Source organism: Hydra vulgaris, chromosome 12 (genome assembly GCF_038396675.1).
Source record: "Hydra vulgaris chromosome 12, alternate assembly HydraT2T_AEP".
Taxonomy (NCBI): domain Eukaryota; kingdom Metazoa; phylum Cnidaria; class Hydrozoa; order Anthoathecata; family Hydridae; genus Hydra; species Hydra vulgaris.
In genome coordinates this window covers 37,024,443-37,049,885 of record NC_088931.1, presented here as the reverse complement: position 1 = coordinate 37,049,885, position 25,443 = coordinate 37,024,443, and the positions used below count along the sequence as shown (strand labels likewise).

General features: G+C 28.5%; 2 protein-coding genes across 2 annotated transcripts in view; one reads left to right on the top strand and one right to left on the bottom strand.

Annotated features, from left to right (window-relative positions):
• The window catches only part of LOC100202200 (isoleucine--tRNA ligase, cytoplasmic), a 49,255-nt gene extending 38,799 nt beyond the window's left edge, over window positions 1-10,456 (top strand). The window contains exons 29-35 of the mRNA XM_065813131.1: window positions 7,009-7,094; window positions 7,237-7,299; window positions 9,170-9,265; window positions 9,350-9,541; window positions 9,724-9,924; window positions 10,021-10,084; window positions 10,191-10,456. Of these exons, the coding sequence (XP_065669203.1) occupies window positions 7,009-7,094; window positions 7,237-7,299; window positions 9,170-9,265; window positions 9,350-9,541; window positions 9,724-9,924; window positions 10,021-10,084; window positions 10,191-10,255 (767 nt within the window). The 3' untranslated portion in view covers window positions 10,256-10,456. The remainder of the gene's footprint in view (window positions 1-7,008; window positions 7,095-7,236; window positions 7,300-9,169; window positions 9,266-9,349; window positions 9,542-9,723; window positions 9,925-10,020; window positions 10,085-10,190) is intronic.
• Window positions 10,457-13,070: 2,614 nt separating this feature from the next.
• On the bottom strand, window positions 13,071-16,106 carry LOC136088095 (uncharacterized). The gene has a single exon (XM_065811752.1). The coding sequence runs from the start codon at window positions 16,104-16,106 to the stop codon at window positions 13,071-13,073; it is 3,036 nt and encodes a 1,011-aa protein (XP_065667824.1).
• Window positions 16,107-25,443: the final 9,337 nt, after the last annotated feature.

Genomic DNA, 25,443 nt, shown 5'->3' with positions numbered 1-25,443 from the left:
TAAATAAATATAATATAGATGAATAATAAATAAAGCAAAAATCAAACCACTTGTTAGTTAAAGAAATTATATATCAAAGACAACTACTGTGCAGAGAGAAGTTATAAAGAAATATACTCCAACAATATATTTTTAAATTGAATTCAGTTGAGCAGTAAATAATCCGTAACAAGTGGATATTTTTTTTTAGACTTTTTTATTAATGCAGGAATACACTGGTTCCATTGGGAAATACATTGTTGTTTTATGGAAAGCTTACCATATTTAATTGTTTTAAAAAAAGAAGAGTATAGTTTTCTATTTTCTGTATTCATGGTGTGATGATTATGAATTTCATTTGTTTTAATTTAAAAAATTTAAAAAAGAGTTTGGTAGTTTATTTTGGAGAAAGTCAAACACAAAAAGACAATTGTAAAACTTTACAAGATTGTGGAGTTTTAAGATTTTTAGTTCAGAAAATTTTTTTGGATATCAGATCTCATTGGTGAAAATGCCATTATTCTAATAGATGCGCGTTGTAATGCTATTAAATAAAAAGTTACTTAATAGCATTACAATGCACATCTACTTACTTACTAGCAATGCTAATAAGTAAAAAGTTACTTTTTTGACCCCAAACAATACAACAATAGCAAAGGTGAGAAGAGAATAAGAAAAATAAATCATTCGAAGAGTTTGGATAGGAACATAGTAACAAATTAGAGAAAGCATACTGTTAGCTCATGTAAGTTTTTTTTAAGATAATACCAAGATAGGTTTTCATCAAGATATACTCCAAGATACTTTATATATTGTGGCGGAAAAAGTTTTTTTTGTTAATTTTAATATTATCAATAGTTTTTTGAGGAGAATGAAAAATAATGTATTCAGTTTTATTGACATTCAATGAAATATGATTTCTATTTAACCAGTTAAATAAATGATGAAGATCTTGGTTAACTCTTTTACAAAGAGTTGTAAGTGATTTGTTGATATATAAAAGATTGGTATCATCAACATAATGATGTACCAATTTTTAATGAACAAGAAATAAACCATTTTTATATAATAGAAACAGTAACAGTCCAAGAACGGAACCTTGTGAAACGCCATATTTAATAACTTTATGTGTGAATCAATTAATTAAAACAAACTGAGTGCGATCCCTAATATATGAAGAAACCAATGATTAGCAATCCCACGTATTTCATAGTAGTTTAACTTTTTTATCAGAATATTTTGATCAACCGTATCAAAAGCTTTTGTAAGATCTATGAATACACCATAAGCAAAGTAACCACTGTTAATTGCACCACGAATCGTTTCAGTAATGCTAATAAGAGCATGAGAAGTGGATTGATTTGAGCGAAACCCAAACTGTCGAATTTGAAAACAAGCAGAATTGTTCAAAAAGTTGTAAATACGAGAATACATAAGTTTTTCTAAATGTTTGGTCTGTAGTTATTACATTCAATTTGTAATTGGTCTGTAGTTATTACATTCAAGTTTTGAGTCTTTTTTATGAATTGAGATAACAGAAGCAGTTTTTAAAATATCAGGGAATACACAGGTGATGAATGACAGATTGAATAGTTCATAAAATACAGGAGAGATATCATTTGCAAGAGCTTTAAAAGTAGGTATTGGAATGCTGTTAGTTCTTGAAGCCTTGCTGTCATTAAGAGAAAGAATAATGAATAATCTTCGTTTTGTCTGTAGGTCTTATAAATATTGATTTAAGATTAGGATTTTTAAGATATTTATTAAAGTCAGTATTGGATGAGTGAATCTTTTTCTGTAATTCTTCTGTAACTGAAACAAAGAATGAATTAAAAGGTTCCGAAATTTTAATGGGGTTGTATATCATGGAGTTTTTAGAATATAAGCAGGAAGGATATGAGTTAAATCTCGAACTAATGTTTAAAAGATTTCTAATACCATCCTGTGTAGATTTCAAATTATCAGAGATTTTCGCATTATCAGAAAAGAACTTAGAGTAATGGTTTTTTATACTATGACGAGTGAGAGTAACAAGTAAGTTTCTATATGTTTTATAAGATTTTTCTAGATTGAGTTTGTTATTAGGATTCTTTGTTTTAAGAAATTTGTTAAATATTTTATTTCGTATTTTAATTTAAGTCAAGATTCCTCGTGTTATCCACGGTTTGAGACCTTAGTAAGCAGCGATTGCTGACTTTAGTGCATGTTTATCTAATAGAGAATTGAAAATTGTGAAAAACTCTTCAAATGGCTCATTAGTATTACCTTTGTCGACATTTATTGCATTAGTCCAGCTAATTCTTGAGAAATCACTACATAATTCCTCGCAATTTTTTTTTTTTTTTAATTTTGAAAAAAAAATGAGCCTATATGAGGATTAATTTTGGTTCTATAAAATGAATGTATTAAAAATTGGGGTAAATAATCTGATACCGTAGAAGTAAAATTACAGGTAAAAATATTTGAATGAATTTCATTAGAAAAAATGTTATCAGCTAGAGTTTTGGAGTGATTCTTGATTCTTGTTGGCAATGAAATAAAGGGAAGAAAGTTATTTAAAGCTAATAAAAGATTGACATTAAAATCGCCCATTAAAAAAGTAGTTTTTTTTTTTTCCATAGATAGCTTTTCAAAAAGTGGAATTAAATATGATTAATAAATTCTAAAATATCCATATTAGGATGGCAATAAATACAGCCAATAATGATGTTTGATTTTTTAGGAAAGGTGATTTCCACAAACACAGATTCTAAAAACTTTAGTTTAATCTTATTAAGATCGTTTCGAGGTTTGTAAATTAATGTATTAGATATATAAAGTAAGGCTCCTCCAAAATAAGATTTTGCTGAAGTGTGCTCATAAACATAACCGGTAAGATTTAATGGGAAAGTTGGTAGGATGTCAATTCTTAATTTAGTTTCAGTTATGCCAATAATACTGAATTTACGGTTAATAAGAGATAAAAGTGAGTTTAATTCTTCAAAATTTTTAATAAGAGAAGCAATATTTAAATGAAAAAGAGAAAAATTATTTTTGTCGATGTTGGCAGAGTTAAAACATTTTATGTCCATATATTTACAATTGATAGGGTTTTCTTCGAGGTTTGCGACATTGTTGTTATTAAGTTGATGGGAAATAAAGTCATTAAGTTCATTATAAAAATTAGACTATGTTGTTTGGAAAAGATGATATGTTGTTTGAGAGTTCATTATTATGAATCACTTTATCATTTATTGTTTGCAGACGCAGCTCCTTATCAGATAAAGAACTAAATGGAAAAATATATGTTCTACATGAAATACAGAACCAAAATTTTTTTGAGTTTTTCAATATCCTAAATTCCATATCATTCAGATGACAGCATTTTTTTGAAAAAGGTTTAGGCAATGATTACATTTAAGGTAGTGATGGTTTGTATTAATTTCCTTGAAGCAATCTTTACAGTGAGTAGACATTTAAGTAGTACAGTTTATAAAATGAAATGATTGAATGAAGTGAAATAAGGAAACAAACAGTAATATGAACAGCAATATAACCAAAAATATTAAAATAATAATCGTGTCTATTATTAATATAAATATAATTCAATTAATAAAATAATAAAATAAAAATAATATTTATTTAACAATTAAAATAAGTAATGAAAAAAATACTAATAATAAAGTTAAGGAAGAATAACGTAAATATATATAAAAATAAGTTATAATTAGTTAAGTTATAAGTATAAAATAAATTAAATTATATTAAAATAATAAAAAATTATGAATGATTATAAGTATTCTAGTTATAATAAGTTATAATTAAATATTCTAGTTATAATAAGTGAAAATATATAATAATAAATTATTAAGTTTATACTTAGTATTATAAGTTAATAAGTAATGCTAAAGTAACTAAGTTAACAAACTATATAGATATATAATAATAATAATAATAAGAATATATAATAATAAACAAATAAAAAAAGAAAAAATGAATGAAAAATAAACAAAACAAAGCTATAAGAAAAAGAAAAAAAAAGAATAATTACATTAAATTTAAAGCGTGTTATAAAATAAACAAACTAAATTCTTAAATTTCACTACAATCTTCTAGTTCTACTATTGCTTTTTCTTCTTTCTTTTTTCTTAGTTTACTTAATTCTTCTTTTTTCTTTTTTGTTATTTTGTTTTCTTTTTTTTTCGAAGTTTTTTTTCTTTTTTTTACATGACTTTATGTGCGTTTGTTTAAAGATGATTTTTAAGATTGCTAACAAATTATTTATGCATATAAAATAAATAATTATTTACTTGTTATTATAATTTGGTTTTATCTTTAAATTTTTATGTTTATCTTTTCTTTTCTTATTTACCGTTAAAATAATGCGACCACCACTTGCAAAGACTTAACACTGAAAAAGATTATGTATTATTATGTGTATATATACCATTATTATTATGTGTATATACATATATATATAATAACAACATAAAACACAGCTAAGTACTGATTTTTAACACATTGCTTGCAGGTACGTTGCAGCAGCATCGCAAGGATAAATTTAAATCATAAAAGGTTAAATTTAAATCAATTTTTTTAAACACTAAAATACAGATGAAATACAGAAAAAACCATGTTGCTGCACTAATGCTCAAGTAACAACCTTCAGAAAATGTACTAGTACGTGTCCCGCCTTTAAGCATCAATTGTCAGAAAACATACTAGTGCGTGTCTCGCATGCAATGTGTTAATTTATTCATATGATATTTCAGTATGATAAGCTCAGACCGCCATCAGACAGAATAAAATACAATAAAAGTATCCCCAAAAAATGTAAATAAAATGTATTAAAAAAAACAATCAGATAACATTATAAAAATAAACTGATGTAAAGTGAAATCTACTTAGATATTTCAATGATTATTTTAAAAAGAGGTCTCATACTATTATATAATGTAATTTTAACACTCTTGTCCTTGTTCAAAAGTGGTGGAAAGCATTTTACCTCATGGTTCCTTAGTGCATAGGTAATTTCAAGGGATTTTCTTCTTTTTCTTAAAACTAAATTCGAACATAATCTTTCAATAACTTCTAGAGTCTTTAAAGGTTTTATATCAAGAGCCACAAAAGACTGTTTCCCAAAACATGGATATTGAGAAACTAAATTTTAAATTTGGTTTTGAGAAAAATAAGAGAATCCCTTGAAATCAACTATCACAAACAAAACACAAGATAAAATGAGAGCAATTCTGTTAGAATTGCTTCAGATAGCTAGAGACCTTTTACCATTGAAATATCAAAATAGTTTTAATAGTTTTTTGTAATAATTATGTTAATAGTTTTAACCTCATATATATAATATGATATATATATATATATATATATATTAGGTAATTAAAAAAGTTTGTGCGGTTTTTGGTAATTGAATTGTTTTTAGCATTTTTTACAACACCCACATCGCACAAGGCAAGTAGCTTTGTTGCGTAATAGAACGCGTGTGTCACGCGCAGTTGCTGCATATATAGTGTAGGCTTGTAACGAGCTTACAGGAAAGGTTTTGTGTAAAGAAAGGATGGCAACCCAACCAACGATTATTCGATCTTGCTTACTTTACGAGTTCAAACTTGGAAGGAATGCAACACAAGCGGCCAAAAACATCTGCACAGCATTTGGAGAAGGTACAGTAAGTGAACGCACAGCACAGAAGTGGTTTCAGCGATTCTCTTCGGGAGATGAGTCCATCGAAGACCTGCCGCGTTCTGGACGCCCATTGTTGGTTGATGAGGATGAACTGAAGGACGGTGTCGAGTCTGACTCCAGCCAAACTTGCCAAGAACTTGCAGTGAGGTTTGCTGTGAGTGTTGAAACCATCCGCCTGCATCTGCATGCGATTGGGAAAGCGTGGAAGCTGAGTCGGTGGGTTCCGCACAAATTGTCGATCGACAACAAGAAGCAACGGCTTACGATCTGCACATCACTCTTATCACGCCACAATGCTGAGCCTTTTCTTGATGGTTTATTGACATGCGACGAAAAATGGATTGTGTACAACAATACCAAGCGTTGCTACCATTGGTTGTCCCCCGATGACCCCATCCCAAAGACACCCAAGCCCAATCTCCACGAGCGGAAGGTTTTGCTCTGCATTTGGTGGACTACAGCTGGTGTGGTGCATTACGAGCTGCTCCCAACAGGCCAAACCATTACTGGACTGGTCTACTCAGCATAGCTGCAACGAGTTCACGACCTGTTGCTTGTAAAGCAGCCTGCACTGGTGCACAGGAGAGGAGTTCTGCTTCTCCACGACAACGCGAGACCGCACACCGCTCGCGTGACTCAGGACAAGCTCCAAAGCCTTGGTTGGGAGAGTTTGTATCATCCACCATACTCGCCAGACCTCTCCCCTACTGATTTCCATTTTTTCCTTTCCCTGGGAAATCATTTAAAAGGACAGCAGTTCCGAGACCAGGACGCGGTTGAAATGGAGTTGAAAGCTTTTATAGACTCAAAGGACCGAGAATTTTTTAGAAGTGGAATAAATAAGCTTGTTTTACGTTGGGAAAAGGTTTTAGATGCTAATGGTGACTATTTTGATGAATAAATGTACTTACTTTTGTCGTTTTGTGTGTTTTTATTATATACGGAAAAACCGCACGAACTTTTTTGGTTACCTGATATATATATATATATATATATATATATATATATATATATATATATATATATATATATATATATATATATATATATATAACCCGAATCATTTATATTTATTATGTCTTCTTAACAGTTTTTTATATAATTTTTTTTATGTTTTTATTTCATGTGCAACGACAGTTTGAGCTAATCAGACTGAAATATCACATGAATAAATTAAAAGTTAGTTAGTACTGAGCTGTGTTTATGTTATATGTTAAATAAATTATCAAGTACAACAAGAAATGTCATTGAAATAATTAAGCTTCTGTACAAAAATAAATTATTGGGGACAGCTGTTAATGTATCACCTTTAGCACATATTCAAATTCATGAAATAGTTTTATTTGGTAGATGTTACTGAAGATGAACTAAAAGCATTTAAAACTGTTGGTAAACTTCTTGTTGCTGGACATGAGTTATTTGAAAATGAAGTTAAGGTTTGTTTCGTTTTGTTGTTGTTGTTGTTGTAGCGTTTTTGTTTCAAATGGTCAGCTGATTGTCATTAGTCTAAAAATTTCATATTTGCAATATTTTTATGAAGTTTATAACTAAAAATATTTGAAGACGGTTTTTTTTTAGATTAACTACTCCTTTGTTAACAACAAAACAACCAATATGTTTGAACCACATTCCGACGGAGAGGTCAGTCTAGTTTTTAATAACAACTATTTACTTTGTGGTATTAGGATATTTTTTCTTATAACTTTTTTTTTAACTGAGTATTTTAAAAAGTTATAAATTTTCTAGTATTTTTTATATATATAAATATATATATGCCAGTGTGTGTGTATATATATATACACACACACACACTGTCCTCCAAAACTAAAGGATCTCTAAAACAAATGCTTTTGCAGGAAATAAAAAAAATTTTATTGTATATATTATTTGCTAATAAATGTGGAAAATGTTCTTGTTTTTTTCTCTCACTTCTATGACTATGTTTTATTTGTTTTTTATATAAATATATAACAGTATAAAGTTTGTAATATTTCAAAACAAAAGGAATTTCTTAATACCTACAAATTGTTAAACAGAACAGCAATGTATTCATTAATTGTTCATTTTGAATCGTGGTTTTAATTGAGAAAGGCATAATACTTTTATAATTGTAAAAGTATTATGATTATGATAATTAATAGTGTAATTATTTTATCATTATATTATTAATTATTATAATTATAATAATTTGTGTTACATAAAACACCATACTAATCTTGTTTAGTAGAAACTTAATTTAAAACTATACCTGAAAGATGACAAAATGGCATGAAGTAAGTATAATAGTGTTTTCAAACAAAAAAATTTTGATGGTTATAATGCTGAAACACAATGGTTTGTGTAAAAAGTATAAGATTTTAAAAGCTGTCATAAGTCGATTAGTTAACAAATACAAAACCAAAGGAGCTGTTAAAACTGCGCATTTAGGGAGACAACCGAAGAACAGTACTCCTCGTACCAATTGTAGAATTATTAGATTTGCGGGGGGGGATCCATTTGCTAGTGCCAGAGAATCAATTCACAAATTGGAACTTCTTATTTCAGAAAATACTGTGTTTACTTTTAAATGATGCAGGTTTGAATAGTTACAGTGCAGCAAAATACCATCCATGTTGCCAAAGAACCAAAAAGCATGTTTCAAGTTTGCAAAGGCTTGCAGAAGTTGGATAGTAGTACAATGTAGACAAATATTATGGTCAGATAAGTCAAAGTTTATCTTGAAAGGTTAAGATGGTAGACAAAATGTGAAAAGACCAGTTGGTAAGAGATTAAAACCAATCTAAACTATAGCAACAGTGAAATAAAAGCAAAGGCTTGATGGTTTAGGGGTGCTTTTAGGATTTTCTGGGTTGGGATTACTTTTATTGCATTGAAAGTATAATCAACAAATATATATATATATAATTTAATTCTGAAAATCTTTAGATGAAAATATGCCTCGATGGTGGGTATTCCAACGGGACAATGATCCCAAACACTCATCAAAATTCCTTAAAGCACGGTTTGATACAAATAAAATCAGTGTAATGTAATGGCCTGCTCGATCTGCTGATCTTAATCCTATTTAGAATATACGGAAACAACTTCTTACCACGTAAAGTACCTTTGCATGGTCAGCTTAGAAGTGCTGAAGAATTGTATATGAAACTTCAATCTTCCTGGTCACAAATAAGTCCATGCTTTATAGTTGTACTTAGATTATTAAAAATAGATGACATACCTTCAATTATTGATCTGATAAGTTTTTGGTGGTATTCACTTTTTTCTAACTGAAATCGTAATTAGCATACTATGTTTTTATAAATTTTAACATGTATGTATGTTTGAAATATGTTTTAGGTTGTAATTTTAACATGTATGTATGTTTGAAACATGCTGTAATTAGTTTTTTTAACATGTATGTAGGTTTAGATAACGTTTTGTATAGTAATTTTAACATGTATGTAACGATGTTTGAAATATGTTTTATATAGTAAATTTAACATGTATGTATATTTGAAATCTGTTTTAGGTAGTAATTTTATTAGATACAACTCCTGATGAATCAATGTTAGATGAAGGAATAGCAAGAGAAATAATTAATCGAATGCAAAAGTTGCGGAAAAAGGTTTGAACTTTCTACAATTTGTTTGTTGTTGTTTTGTTTTTTTATGTTGGGCTACTTTACCAAATATTTCTGTTTATTTTTAAGGCTGGTCTTGTTCCTACTGAGGAGATAACAGTAGTTTTTGAAATTATTGCAGATAAAGATGTTTCTGCATTTGAAAAACTTAGTTTAGTTGCAAAATCGCATTTAAATTATATGGTGGATAGCATTAAACAACCTGTTTTCCTTGCACCTGGGCCTTCTTTACTAGAAGAAATTATAAATGAAGTAGTTGACGTATGTTTTTGTAATTTGTTTGCTTTGTGTGTGTGTGTGTGTATATATATATATATATATATATATATATATATATATATATATATATATATATATATATATATATATATATATATATATATATATTTATAATTGAAACTTTGCTCTGATTTCAATTTTAAATTTTTTAAATGTTTTTTTAGTGTAAAGGAGCAAAACTCAAATTAAAAATTTTACGTGGTCGCCAAAAAGATAATTTAAACAGAATAGAACCTTATTGTAGATTTATAAATATAGAATTAGTCCATAGTTGCGGAGAAACGGCTAATTCTAATCATGGAACATTGTTATTAGAAAATCCTTTTGGTAACTGTTTTTTAACAAAAGTGGAAATGTTGAAACAGGTGTTTAATTTTTTTTTTAGTTTTTTTTCATTATTGATTTTATTTTTGAGTTAAGATTTTCATTTTTGTTAATCATGTGGAATAAATTTATTTAAGATCAATAATATATTTGGCATTAATGGCTCATACGTAGTTTCACCAAGTGCAGATCTTAAACAAGGTAATTTTGCGGTAATTAATAATTAATTGAGTTATTTTTAGCTTCCGTATGTTTTTGGAGAAAAACTATTGTTATAGTTGATATTGTTCTTTTTGTCAACATTTAGATATCGAAGAACCTTTAACTAAATACCACGGAAAGACACTGTACGTAGGCAAATCCACGAAATGAAAAATCTAAATTATTATTTATGTATTATATTTAGGCGAAACAACTATTTAAAAGCAAATGATTGACAGCGTTTATTATATATTTAAAGGATGTTTAGTTGCAAACGCATAGCAGAATATTTTGTTTAGTTTTCAAAAAATTTAGGTGATAAAAGGCTGATTTGTATATTTATATTTTAAAAAAAAATAATTTTAAAGAAAAGTTTTTTTCATTGCTAACAACTTCAGGTAAAATTCATAGAATTTTATAGAATTTTGGACACAAAAAATACCTGACATTTTTTTGTTTCAAATTGTATAGAAGATTGACTCCCTAGTCGACAACCGCATTTTATATATAACATGTAGGCATTTGACTAATTATGGCACGGCTGGTTTTTCGGTTAATTGGTAAAAAAAACAAAAAAACAACTGTTATTATTAAAGTGTTTTGAGTCTCGGCTTGGGATCTTCAAGTATTTTGAACCTATGATTCAGATTATAGTTTCGTATTTTTTTAAATTTATGCCTCGGTGTCCTAGCTTCTTTTCTTTTTAAATATTACCAAAAAATATTTTTTATATAAATTTAAACTCATTTACTGAACATTTATAATATATATAAATTTATACTTTATATTATATATAAATTTAAACTCATTTACTGAACATTTAGCACAAAAAAAAAGTAGCTATAGTTGTTTTTTAACATTTTATGAATTACACAGGTCAACAAAAAAAAGTTTTTTTCTGGTGCCGAGCAAACAATTTGTTTTTTGTATAGCATTTCTCATTTTGATTTCAAATATGCAACTCTTTTTTTACCATCAGGTCAAGTTGTAAAGATATTTAGGTTCAAATCTTAAGTATTTAGGGTAAAGTCCCTAATATTGTCGAAAAAAAAGTTATTCAAAAGTATGTCAACCTGGGTCTCAAAAGAAGCGTATTTTCATAGAGATTTTAAAAATGTTATTCATTTGTAATAAAAATAAGTATTTTGTGTATTTTTGGTGAATAACATTCTGTTGACTTTTTTTTAAGAGTCTTCAGCATTTTTTCACATAATTTTTTTGTCAATAAATTTCAAGGAAAAATATTTATGTTTTCTAAAATCTCTATGAAAATACGCTTCTTTTGAGACCCAGGTTGACATATTTTTAAATAACTTTTTTTTCGACAATATTAGGGACTTTACCCTAAATACTTAAGATTTGAACCTAAATATCTTGACAACTTGACCTGATGGTAAAAAAAAGAGTTACATATTTGAAATCAAAATGAGAAATGCTATACAAAAAACAAATTGTTTGCTCGGCACCAGAAAAAAATTTTTTGTTATTGACCTGTGTTATTGTTATTCTGTGTTATGCCCAAAGCATTTTTTGGTCTTTGAGATAGCAAACTTCCAGACATGGAGCAAACTCCAAACATTTATATGTTTATACTTATGTCAAATAAGGATGTTTGCAAAAAATTGTGATAATTGGAGCCTGGGAACAAAAAACCCCCAAAATTTAGTCCCACCTGCTCCAAACGTGAGAGCAACAAGTTGATGAAATATTTTTCGTATTATTTTCAACTACACTTATATTTACCGATAAATTTTAAGTTTCATAGTATTATCTCTCAGAGTTAAAAAATTATGACAATATAAAATTTTCAACCCCCTCAAATTGAGGGGGGTTTAAACTTTATATGGTCATAATTTTTGAACGCTAAAATATTTTACTATGAAATTTAAAATTTATCGATGAATATAAGTCAAGTTTAAAATAATCCAAGAAATATTTCATCAACTTATTGTTCTCACGTTTGGGGCAGGTGGGACTAAATTTTCAGGGCTTTTTTGTTCCGAAGCTCCAATCATCACAATTTTTTGCAAGGCATCCTTATTTGACATAAGTATAAACATATAAATGTTTGGAGTTTGCTCCATGTCTAGAAGTTTGCTATCTTAAAGACCAAAAAATCCTTTGGGCGCCCAAGCGCTACGGTTATGTGAAATTTTTTTTTATATGGGGCTCAACGGTGAAATGTGTGAACGGTGAAATTCTTGCTCCAGTCATTAATTTCAATATATGTATAAACAATGTAAACATTCTTTAACGGCGAAATAAACTACACACACACACACACAAATAATTCAAATCTACTTGAATTTGATTTTTCTGACAAACACATTAAATCAGATGCAAATTTTGACCCGGATGTAATTTTTATTAATGATATAGAGTAAAACAAGGCGAGATGACGAATGCAGCAACTCATATAACAACTAAAAAAAAGAATTAAAAATGGGTGAAATCAAAACTGTATTTACATCTTGTATTTTAAAACGCCTATTGTTTTTATTAAATTTTATTAAAAATATTTTGTGCGCATAAGTTTACTTTTTAAAAAAATGTGCTTAAAAAAAATACCTTCGATTATTTATAATGGGTTTTCAATCTTATAATATATAGAATACTTTTTTTTGCGATGAGAGTTTATTTTGTGTTACTTTAATTAGAGTAGTTGGTAGTTTTTAAAATGTCATAAAATCGGAGGCAGTAATCAGAAAATGAGTCATCGTGTCCCGGTCACGTGACCAGATGACAAATTTAGGAATTTTTTTAATTCTAATTTTTATTTCAAATTTTTCTACTTGCAAACTGAAAATTTATTCAGGCAATGAATTGTTATGATAAAATAAACATACTGACAAAGTATTTTTTATTTATTTTTTATTTATATATTTATTAAACACCCACTATACAAGTATACAAGGTAAATTAGAGTTTTATACATGATAATTATAAAAATCCTTGAATTATTATTATTATTATTATTTTATTATTATCATCTAGGAATATTTTTTTCAAGAATATCCTTGAAGATTGTTCTTTGTTCTTTTGAGTTCCAGCATTCAACTGCACATTTTAGAGTTTGAAGATCCGTTTCAGGAACTAAATTTTTTAAGCCAATAATTTTTATTTTTTTTTTACTTTGAATTATTTTCTCCAGATTTAGTTCATGTTTATTACACAAACCCTTGATACTATCTAAAAAAGGTTGTGGGGCTGTTTTGTTTTCCGGCTGCGACTTAATAATATCAAATGTAATTTTATTGTTCATCAGGCGAATAAATAAGTGGAGCTTGTTTTGTTGTATAGTTATTGATATATCTTCAATAAAGAATAAGGGATGAATATAATTTTTGCTATGTTTTGAAACGTTGAGGAGTGACTTGAGTGCGTTTCTTCCAACTATATTAAGCTTTTGCATTAATACCTTTTTATGTTCACAAAGCTCAAGACCATATGTCAGTGTTGGGACAGCCAAAGTTTTATATAGCTGGACAATGGAGTTTGGGTGAGCAAAACGAATTCCTGATTGAATTAAAGTTTGGATTACTGCCCGGAAATTAGATATTCGGTGATCAATGTTTAAACTATTAAGTGAGGCAAAAGGTGAACTTTTTGTATCCCATGTAAAACCTAGGTGATTAAGTTTATCATGAAGTTTTATTTTTTTGTTGTTGAGAGTTATTGTGCAGTTTTTAATTTGCTTTTTTCCGGTGAGCAAGAACTCGGTTTTGTCAGCATTTAATTTTATACAGTTTTTGTGTGTGTACATATTACAGGTATTAAGAAGCTTTTGTAGGCCAGAAAGGGTGGAGCTAAGGAGTATAATGTCATCAGCATATGCTACAACACCCGTATAGTTTCCATTGATTGATGTACCTACGGTGCTTTCATTTTGTAAGGTATCTAGTAGGTTTTCGGTGTAAATGTTATACAAATAAGGCGAGAGAATAGATCCCTGTCTCACTCCTTGCGTTAGATAGAATGGATATGATTTGCAACCTAGATAAGAAACAGAAGCACTACTTTCATAGTATAATGATGATACGGTATTAACAATATATAGAGGGAGTTTTTTATCATTGTAGAGTTGCTCAAACAGAATGTCCCAGTTACAGCTGTCAAACGCTTTTTCAGCATCGAGGGAACAGAGATAGACGGGTGAGTTGTTGTTGTTGTAGTGTTTAATCGTTTCACTAATAACAAATTCGGCGTGTAGGGTTGAGCTATTTTTAGTGAAACCGAATTGAAGAGGATGAGTTTCTTTTATTTCTGGACAGATTAGTAGGATAAGATATTCCATTAGTTTCGTAAAGATTGGAATGATGCTAATGCCGCGGTAATTATTTGGATCAGTTAGCGATTTTTTATATGATTTAGCGAGTGGTATTATAAGTGATGTAGACATCGATTTTGGGGTCTGCCCATGATTAATAGAAAAATTAAAGAATTTTCTGAGCCATTCTGTTAGTGCTTCACAGCTCGCATTCTTTAAATGTTCAGCTGAGATTCCAAAAGCGTCTTTGGATTTGTTTAATTTAAGGCGAGAAATAACCGTTTTTATATTTTCATCTGATATTATTACCTCGTCGAATTTTGTACAAGGTGGAATTTCAAAATTTGAAGAGGTATATGTGATTGCTTTAGTGTTTAATCGATTTTCAAAACTGTTGGCAAATTCTTTCGTGATTGAGTCTTTATCTTTTTTATTATTTATGGTGTACAATTTCGAGTTTGCTTCGTTTTTTATATTTTTGAAAGTATTCCAGAAATTTTTTGGATTTGTATTTTTTAACTTTTCGATTTTTATGTATTTTTTGTACAGGTTTTTGTTTTGAGCATTTTTGATAGCATTGCGGAAATTTTTTCGAGCCATCCGGTATCGAATAAAAATTTGAGAGTTTGAATCTTTTAGGAACCCATTTTCCCGCCATTTTTTAAAATAAAATGAAAGAATATCTTTACTGCGGCTTAACTCGGGTGTCCACCAAGATTTTGAATGCAAAGACGGTTTTTTCCCGAATAAATATTGACTAAGTGCTTCAGATGCGGATTTTGTAATAACAGTATATACCTTGATAAGTTCTTCGTCGTAATTTTCATTCGTAAAATTGTGACGATTAAAATTAATATTTAAGCAATTGTTATATAGTTGTAAAAAATCATTGTTATTCCAGGCATAATTTGGAATGCTATAATTTTCTGATTTTTTGTGATTGTTTTCTTGAGAAGATTGTCCGATAATTCCAATTTCAATCGATACTGGTAAATGATCACTCATATTTTGAGATAAAAAAGGAATTACGAAACAATTTGAGTACAGAAGAGACGTATACCTTGAGAGAGCTATGTGATCTATGTAAGATGCGTTTGGTAATGTATTATGGCGATACGTTATCTTAGGTCCAGAGCCTTTTGTTACGTCCACTAATTCAAGTTCATTCGACTTAATAAAATCTGATAAAACCACGGAGTAGTTATTTTTCGTATAGCTAGCTCTCTTTAAAAAATCATATATTTCGTGAGGAAAAGATTGAAAGTCCCCAAGAACAATAAATTCAGCAACACCCTCGTAGTTGTTGATAACACCGGAAATTATATCCAACTGACTCTTGTATTCCTCCAGCGATGTTTGATTATTGCGCGACGATGAGAGATAAATGCCAATAATTATAATATTAGTCTGATTTTTTTTAAGATTTATTGCGAAGATGTGATCATCTTCATAAAGAATAATAATGTTTTGAAACAAATGTTTCCGAATAAAAAACGCGTTTCCGCCAAACGGCCGACCCTGCTCATGTTTGTTAGCCTGGTGGAAAAATGAAGAATGGGTATTTTTATAGATATTTTTTATTATAAAATGTTCTAGTTTCGATAACCAGTGTTCACATATAAAAGTTATGTCATGAGAGAGAATCAACGATTTAGTATACTCAATGTTGGACTTTAGACCGTGGCAGTTAAAAGTACATAAGTTAAATGTTGTTGTTGGAAGTTTTTCTTCCTTTAAAATATTCCCTAAATCCATTTTGATCTATGAGAATCTTCCTGGTTTCCGTTAGTTTCCAGATTTTGAAATATTTTAGTATATAAACGTTTTTTTCGGTATGGTTTAACTATTATATTGTTATCCCATAAAGCAGGGTTAAATATTATATTTTTTTCTGTGTTGTTTACGGAAACTTTGTACGATCTGTTGTATTCATTTTCTTTATTCAATATAACAATTGCTTCATGACTGATAGTTTTGTAATAACTCAGATGGTTCAAAACGTTTTCCATCTTGCCCGTCTACACAAGATACACAGTCTACACAACATACGCAAGATTTATCATACACAAGAGTGCTTGTATCATTATCCCAGCAGGGCTGGCCTTTGGTATAGGCAAACTAGGCGGTTGCCTTTGACCAATATAAACAATATTATAATTGTATAAATTCTTTGAACATTGATAGATAAGTTTTAATCAAACCAAAGCTTGTTTTACAGCTTGTTTTAAGCTTTATTTACAAAAAAAAAAGTCATTTTTTATCGCTATTTTTACAGGTGTTTTATATATAAAATGGGGCAGGATTGAAAAGTAGTGAAATAAAATATGAAAAAAACAAAACATGCATTTTTCATTTGCAGAAAAGTTAAATTTACAATTTTAAGCTTAAAGATATATATAGGGCCGTTAGTTGCCCCACGCGAACTTTTTAATGTCAACTTATAATCATATTCATTGTCACGGAAGGAAAAATAAATTAGACTTAGAAGATTAAGAATGAATCTAATTTTTTTGAAGGGCTTTACTATTTTTTGAAAAAATACCCAAGTATGGTGTATTTCTAAAAAAGATATGAAAAGATTAGGTTGGTATTTTGCCATCCATATCTTCTTTGAGCCCCAGTCTGTTTATCATTTATACATTTGTAACTATATTTTACTTTTTTGTGAAAAGGAATTGTGAAAGGGAATTTGTATCTTCTTAGCATTGATGACAATGTTAGAAAATGCATTTTATACAAAATTTTACAATTTAAAAAAAATAATTTTACATTTTTTAAAAAACATTTTACAATTTTTAAAAGAAATTTTACAACTTTTAAAAGAAATTTTACACTCATATAAATGAAAGGCAATTGTTTAAAATGCCCCATGGGAAGAATCATTATATCTGATTTGTGTCAAGAACTAAAAAAAATCATTTTAAAAGACCCATGATGGAATTGGTTGAACTATTAAAAATCAAGTTTACAGGGAAGTTTTTTCAGCTAATGTTGTTATTGAAAATGCTAAACAATTTTTTGAAGTTGATGATCAGCTGCGTGACATTTTAGTGATCTGCTGAAATGCAAAAGATATCAAGTTCCCAGAATTAAATGATAGCATTTGCACTTATGGAACTTTAAATGTTCACCATTTTAAAAGATTAAATCCAAATTTAATTACAGTTATACTTAAATAGCACCTTTAAAAAATCATCAGATGTTTTTAAGTCATTGACATGGAAAAAAAGAATGGAGAAGCAGAAGAAGAAAAAGAAAGTTATTTACAATTTAAATTATGAAAAAAATCTATGAAATCTATAGAAGAAATTTTTTGTTTAAAACATAGTTATATGATAACCTCATGAATGTGTACTTTTTGTCCTTTCGTAACATGAACTTCGGTGACATTAAATCACTTTAACTAATTAAGAATTAAAAAAAAAAAATTAATTTTAGTCAAGAACAAATTTATAAATTTAACCTAAAGGTCTGATAGAATTTTTTTTTGCTGTATCTCTATTAATTTTGATAGAATTTAAGGCCTAAGTAAAAATTTGATTTTACAGTTTCTTTCTATTATTCCTTTCGTGACGCAAGTTTTGAAGACCTATAACTGAAACTTTAGAACTCTTCAGTCAATATCTTTAACCCCAATTACTATTGTTTTGGAGGTAGTTTGTAAAATATTATCAGAACCATCTATGCGTTTTTATTATTTTTTTAGTTTACAATTTAGTGTATCCATTTCTTTCCGTGACAAAAACAATACTTTTCAACCCTGCCCAGTAAGGTTTTATATATAAAATTCCCTTTGGAAATTGCAATAAAGAATTTATATAACTATATATAGTTATATATATTCTTCATCGCGCTTCCCAAAGAGGTTTTATAGTTATATGAATTCTTTGAACGCTGGTTGATAAACATCTTTAATTTATTAAACGAGTTAAAAGTTCATATTAGAAAAGGAAGAAAATTATTTGGTTTTTACTTTAAATATAACAAAGAGCTAAAAGTTCTTTTTGAGCATTAAAACGTAGGTAAGTAGGCGTTTCTTGCAACACAAAAAGATGCTTTATTTTGTTATTAAAACTCATAGACCACCTCCTAACTTCAGCAACATCAACTTCAGATGCTTAGAATGAAGAGGAAACACAATTATTTTCCCAATCGCCAATATGTGGTCAAAATAGCCAGATGGTTTTAGAAGAGGTGGCTAATCAGTCGGCTAATTTACAGAAAGAAATCATAGCCATAAAAAAATGCAGTTTTAAGCGATACAAATGAGAGGTAAAATATTATCTTCGATTGGAAAGGTACAGGCTTATGGTCATCTTCAATTAGCGATAAGGAACGTTTATACTTAGTCAAAAAAGAATCATTTTATGGTTCAGGATACATTGTGTATTCGCAAGATGAGAGTTCTGAAAAGCGTAAAATATAAACATTTTATACTTTAAAAAATGTTTATAAACAATCTTTAGAAGCAGTGCTGGATCAAGGAGGTAGGGGGCTAAAGCTATAGCCTCGGGCCCCATACTTTTGGGGGCCCCAATTCAAAATAAGAGATTTATTTAAAAGAAGCTCAAAAAATAAAATCTTCAATTAATGACAAGAAAAGAGGTCACCTACTTTAAAATGGTCCTGTGGCCTCAAAAAGCTTTAATCCGCCACTGGTTAGAAGTCGTTATTTAAAAGCAATATCAGTAGTATTAATCCTAGTAGTACTAAAATAGTAATAGTACCATCAATGTTTAAAGTAGAATATCTTATTTTTTAAGTTACGAAACGAAAGAATTGCAATTGAAGTTCCATTCATTCAAAGTTTATACAAATAATCGGTCGCACTTCTTACTTGGAGGTTTTTCATCAAAATTTATGAAAGTTTTTCAATCGAAAACAGTTTTTCAAAAAGAAGAGTAAATTTTAAATTTTATTTTTACATCGCATAGATAATAAAAACATTTTTAAAAATTGTCAAAACATTTTGTTTAATTCGTAAGTTATAACTTACGTTACACAAATTTAAAATTAAAATGTGCTTTAAACAAGGGTGGATCCATATGACGAAGGATGAGAGGAGGGGGTAGGACCCCTTCCCCTCATCCTTCCTCATAAGTATCCAAGATCTCTTGGATACTTTTGAAAAAATTTTTATACTTAAATATACTTGAGAACCATTATCTGTAAGAATCAGACAGTTGCGAATTCTGAATGTTACCGATTTAGTTCTTCTTCTCATATTTGCTTTGTATAATAGATGCAATGACAAATCCAAAATATTTTGGTTCAAATATTTGTCGTTCGGCCATACAAGTACTTTGAAAATTGGACGAATTTTATACAATTTGGTTATTTTGCATTATGTCATACTTTATGCAATAATTGGAATATCATTTATTTTCATAAGTTTTGTCAACTTATTTATAACAGCCAGCTAATAGTTTTACTTGAAAAAATAAAATAAATAATGAAAAAAGTTCTTCGTTGTCTAGAAATCATAGTCTAAAAGTACAAAAATTGCGAAAAATACAAACTTTAGAAAGCCATAACTAGTGATCGACCGAAACAGAAAAAAAGCCGAAACCGAAATTTCGGCAAATATTTTACTGAAACCGATACCGACATTTCGGCCAGTCAAAATTAATTTAATTAGAAAATTTTATTTAAAAATACAATTTTACATTTGCTGTTTTTTTATACGTATGTTATATTAGAATTGATTACACGTGTTTCACAAACTGAGATTTAATACATAAGTTGGCGATATAAGTTAATAGAGAAAGTACTGGTTTTGATTTACTCTGCAAGTCAAGAATTTTTCAAGGTGTTTTGTGAAAATTGTTGAAACTTTAATACAAATTCTCTAAATATTTTGTGAAAGTTCTCAAAAATAATTATTTTTCTAAATCAGATAAAAATTTAAGATCTTACAAATTTTTCGGTTTTCGGTATGTTTTTTAACCGAAATTTTGCTGTTTACCGGATTTATAAAAAGTAACGAAACCGAAATTTTAACCGAAGCCAACATAGCAACATGGATTTTTTTACATCAGAATATAGCTGTGGGTCTAATCTTTATTTAAAAAATAAAATTGCGCGTGGTTGCATTGGCATCTCAAAAAATCAGCCGTGTAAAACAAGTTTTGGAAAAAACTTTTCCAATTTTAGACCGCTTTAAAAACCGAATAATTTAGATTTCTAAAAGAATTTTTATTTAATAAATTTTGTTAAAAAGCGTTAAAATCTTGAACTTCTTAAAGAATTTTCCAGCCGTGGCGCAGTTTAAGATCTGGCTCAGAACCAAGAGGCTTCGACGCCGGCTCTAACCCAATAAACGAAATTGGTAAGGATGGAGGCGCGAACTTTCTTGTTAAATGCTCTTCCGCGGTGCTCTGTGATAATACCAAAAGGACATCTGGTAGCACCTTAATAATTTTTTTTTGCCGTATAATACTATTATATTCAATAAGATAGATCGTGTACACACATAATAAATGGAGAAGACATTAAGTCTTATCACTTTAAAAGTTGGCTTAGTTATGTATGTTTAATATTCGTTAGCTTATTAGCAATTTGGAGGCAAATCATTTGCATTTTTGACATTTAATTTTTTTTTTTTTTAAGTTTTTCCAAATTTTTCTTAAAAATTTTTCACCTTTTCTGAAAAGAAATTTTTAAAATTTATTTTAATACTCAGTTTAATTAAGCTAATCATGGTGTATTTATAGCGTTTAAATAAAGTTTTAAACTTTATTGTGGTGAATTTTTTATCTTTTTTCCTAAAAAAAAGATTTCAAATTTGAGTTGATTATATTACGCTTTTAGTGATCCATGGTTTAAATTTACGCGTGTAGCTCTTAATACTAATCTTTTTGAGTGGCACGTGACAATCCATCAACAATGTTGTTTAAAAAATAAATGCATCGAAACAGAAGTTAATACCATTTTTAATTGGAACGTCATTCCAGTCAACTTTTAGTAAAACAGATTTAAATGATTCTGTATTATATACTTCTGTACTCATTATCAAAGATAATGAAAATCATCAATATAAGAATTAATAAAAATGAGTAGCTCAAGTTTTTTTAAAAAAGTTAAAAAATAATCAATTATATCACAACATCCGTAACACCTACGTTAACAGTTATTGAAAAACAAACAAAATCATAAACCAAGTTATATAAAATGCTATTGTATAAATATAAGCAGTCTTTGTAGTAATTTTGAATTATTAAAAGAATTTGTCTATGAAAATAACGATATTGACGTAATTATTTTGTAAGAAGTGTGGAGAATTAAAGATTTTATGGATTATAAGCTGGATAATTTTATTGTACACACTCCCAAGCATTATTTGTTAATTTAAATATAATGAATGTTTATCAATTAAATGTCTATCAAGTTCTTATATTTATGTTCAAAATTAATAAAAATATATCTCCTAAAATATTTTACCCATTATTCAAAATAAATCAGAATAGATATCTCACCAGATTTTCAAATAACAGTTATATTCAACCCAAAAGTTATTTTGCGGCGACCGAATTTTCAATTTCTACTAGAGGGCCGAAATTATGGAATAAAATATTAACTAATGAACTTAAAACAATTTCTATGCTAAATGAGTTTAAGAATAAATTAAAGCAAAAACTGCAGATGATCGACGTAGCGCTCAGCTTTTTCTGAAGTTTTAATGAGGTTTGAAAAAAAAAAAAAAAAAAAAAAAAATATATATATATATATATATATAATTATGGTTTATAAGAATTATTCACATATTTAAAGGTACATGCTGGTGTAAAAGGAAAGCTTCAGGATTATGCGTATTTTGCTTTTTAGTAATATAGTTTCTTTGTACAAATTCTTTTTTCTCTTTTTTTTAATTTTTCTTAACCAACACAAAAACAAAAAGTTAAAGTAGGACTTTAACTTTTTGTTAAAGATTGATTTTTATTCTATTAAGTCTTTAGAAAAACGTTTTATATTATATAGTGTTGCGTTTTTTAATTTTTATTGTCTTATATTTACGGTATAGACTAAGGGGCTTGGTGATAAGACCAATTATGTCTTCTTCTTGCCCCTGCTATTTGTATTTATATTATGCTTTACGACTTTAATAAATTTATATGCAAAAAAAAAAAAAAAAAAAAAAAAAAAAAAAAAAATTGTTCCTTTAATATACCAAAGGATTTCAAGAGGTGGTGGAACTGATGCTAATATTATAAATGGAATTACTTTTATAGCAATTAATACTGGATTTTACGAAAACATGGTAGAATCAATGGGAATTGAGTTACGAGGAAATAGTAAATGGAAAATTGTAAACATTTATAAGCCTCCAGATGGTAATGAGAAAGGGAAACTGAAATTGATTGAAAATTTTTTTAATGAAAACAATAGGACGCAATATTATGTGGTGATTCCAAAATCGACTTTCTAAATTCAGTAACCTCTCTGGATTACGTTAATACTTTGAAAGAGTACAATCTCATTAATATAATTAATGACCCAGCTAGATTAGTATCTGGTACATGTCTTGATCATGTTTTGATTAGTAGGAGTCAATCTAATGTTACAGCTGAAACTCATGATTACGGTATAACTTATCATAAAATTATTTTTTTCACAGTATACGAATAATTTGATAGGAAAATAAAACAGCGGAAATTTAGGAAAATTAACAGAGAATTTTATAACACAATAGAATGAAAATGGACAGTTACTTTACAAATGATAGCCTTGAACTAAGTTACAAAAAATTTGTTAACGAAATTCAGATTCAATTAGACATTAGCAGCACCAGAATAAAAGGTTGTGAGTAACCGGCGACTTTTACCTAAAAACCAATAACCAGAGAATTGCTCAATTTAAGAAAGCTTATCACGAATTTAGACTCTAAGGTTAGTAGACTCTAAGGTTAGTAGACTCTAAGGTTAGTAGACTTTAGGGTTAGTAGACTTTAGGGTTAGTAGACTCTAAGGTTAGTAGAGGAAGAGATAATCTTAAGTATCTTTTAGTAAAAAAAAAAATCCATAACCAAAAAAATTAGTTTCTTTAGGCAACAGCTACTACACTGTAAAGGGGACAGTATGAAAACTTGGTTTTTTCTAAACAATACTCTTCATAGATCAAATAAAGGTTTAATAGATCTAGTAAACTGTTAAATAAAAATCGAAAAAAATTTCTGTTTGATTGAGTCGGAACAGGAAATAGGGGAAGGGCGTCTATAATGGCATACTTAACTTTGAAGCTTCATTATTCAGTATCCTGAAGATCAAGAACGAAAGTTTTGATATGGATACATTCTTTGTTACATGTTGAACAAAAATAACCTTAGGAGTTTTCATCAGTTTTGTTTTTTTATTAGTTATTCTTATTTTAAAAAGAAAGCACAAGTATGCCATCATGCATATGCAACCACTGCTTCTATGGTGGCATAGGGAAGAATGGGGCTGGTTAGCATCAAGGGTAACTTGACGATTTCATTTGACATTAGAGTTGTCCCTCAGAAATGCTAAAAACTACGCGTAATTATCCTATTTAACTCTTTCGGGCAACACGGCAACAGTGTAGAAATTCACGCATGCGCATAAGAGATATTGCGTTTTATGTGTTTTTGGGACCAAAAATTTTTTAGTGCAGTAAAAATTCCTTTTTACTTCACTAAAAAATCTTTGCGAACGAATAAATTGAACGAATAAATTGAAGGTAAAAAATGTATACTCAATTTATTCGTTCGCATGATAAAAAAGGTTTTCTTAACTCTTCAATATTGCAACACACCTCACTCGTCAGTATGTCATCATAGGAAGAAGTCGTTATTTGTCTGTCTTGTTCGAAAGATAAAATTAAAATAAGTATTCCACTAAACGCACAAAACTTGGAAATAAAATGCATGAAAACTTCATTTATCCACAGTTAAAAAAAAAATATATTTTTTGTATCTTTAGCCATTCAGTTTATACTAATATTCAATTTATTCAAATTATACTAATTTTGGGCTGAGAAAAAAGAAAATGACAACGAAAATTTTTTATTAGCTCTAGTTTCTGAGAAATACAATAGCAATAAATTTTTATTTCAGTTAATTTGCAACAGAACAATATGACATATAATTTACATATTCTAATAACATTTAAAGTACATTTGGCTTTTTTTTTGTTACAGGTATATTCAAACTTTTAGATCACCACAAAATTTCCATTTGCGTTCATTGTAATCAGGAGCGGATCCAGGCTGTAGCAAGTGTAGCAAATGCTACAGTCAGTTCTTTTTCTCTTTTTTTTTTTACATACATTTTCTTTTTTTTTTTTTTCATGCAAAAGAGAAAAATAATTTAAATAAGATATGCAGGTTACAAGTCTTCGACCATATAAACTGATAGACGCGCCGTAAGTTAAATATTTTGAAGCCAACATCTTTTAGCGCGTGACGTCACGTTTGGGCAAAACGAAACGCGATACAAACGAAATTAAGCTTTAAGAATAAAAAACTTAATGATAAATGTAAAATTTTTCAGTAAGCCTTGTTATTATTATTATGATTTTTTTAAAATATTATTAAATTTATTATTGGTATCAAATTTTAATGCATTTTTAGATTTCTCAGAATAGAAAACGTAAGAGTTAATACAATTTTATATGCTTTATTTTTTCTAATCTATAAAAAGTTATTCTGTATATTAATGTAATATTAATATACAGAATAACTTTTTATAGATTAGAAAAAAAAATTTACTTTGTTAATACACTTTGTATACGTTCATTATGTCGTAAATCGTTGATCGAGTCAGCTTTTTGGTGCAATCGTATCTTTAAATATTTAGCAATAATAGTTTTATAATTTCTGCATCACTTTCATAAAAAAATTGTAGACAACGGTTGACAATGTTAGCTTTTTCACAACCACCTAAACCATCAATTAAAAAATATGCAACAGGAAGTTTCCAACGTCCATTTACACAGTTTATCATAAAAACTATAATTATCAATATCAGCACCAAAATCAATATGACCAGAAAATTTGTGGCCTGTCCATTCAATTTTTTTTCTAATGGCCATTTCATCTAACATCAATGAACACACAACACATTGACCAATTTTCTGAG

Bases quoted from the DNA above. Each gene is read 5' to 3' on its own strand.
- LOC136088095 (XM_065811752.1), bottom strand. From the start codon at position 16,106: ATGGATTTAGGGAATATTTTAAAGGAAGAAAAACTTCCAACAACAACA.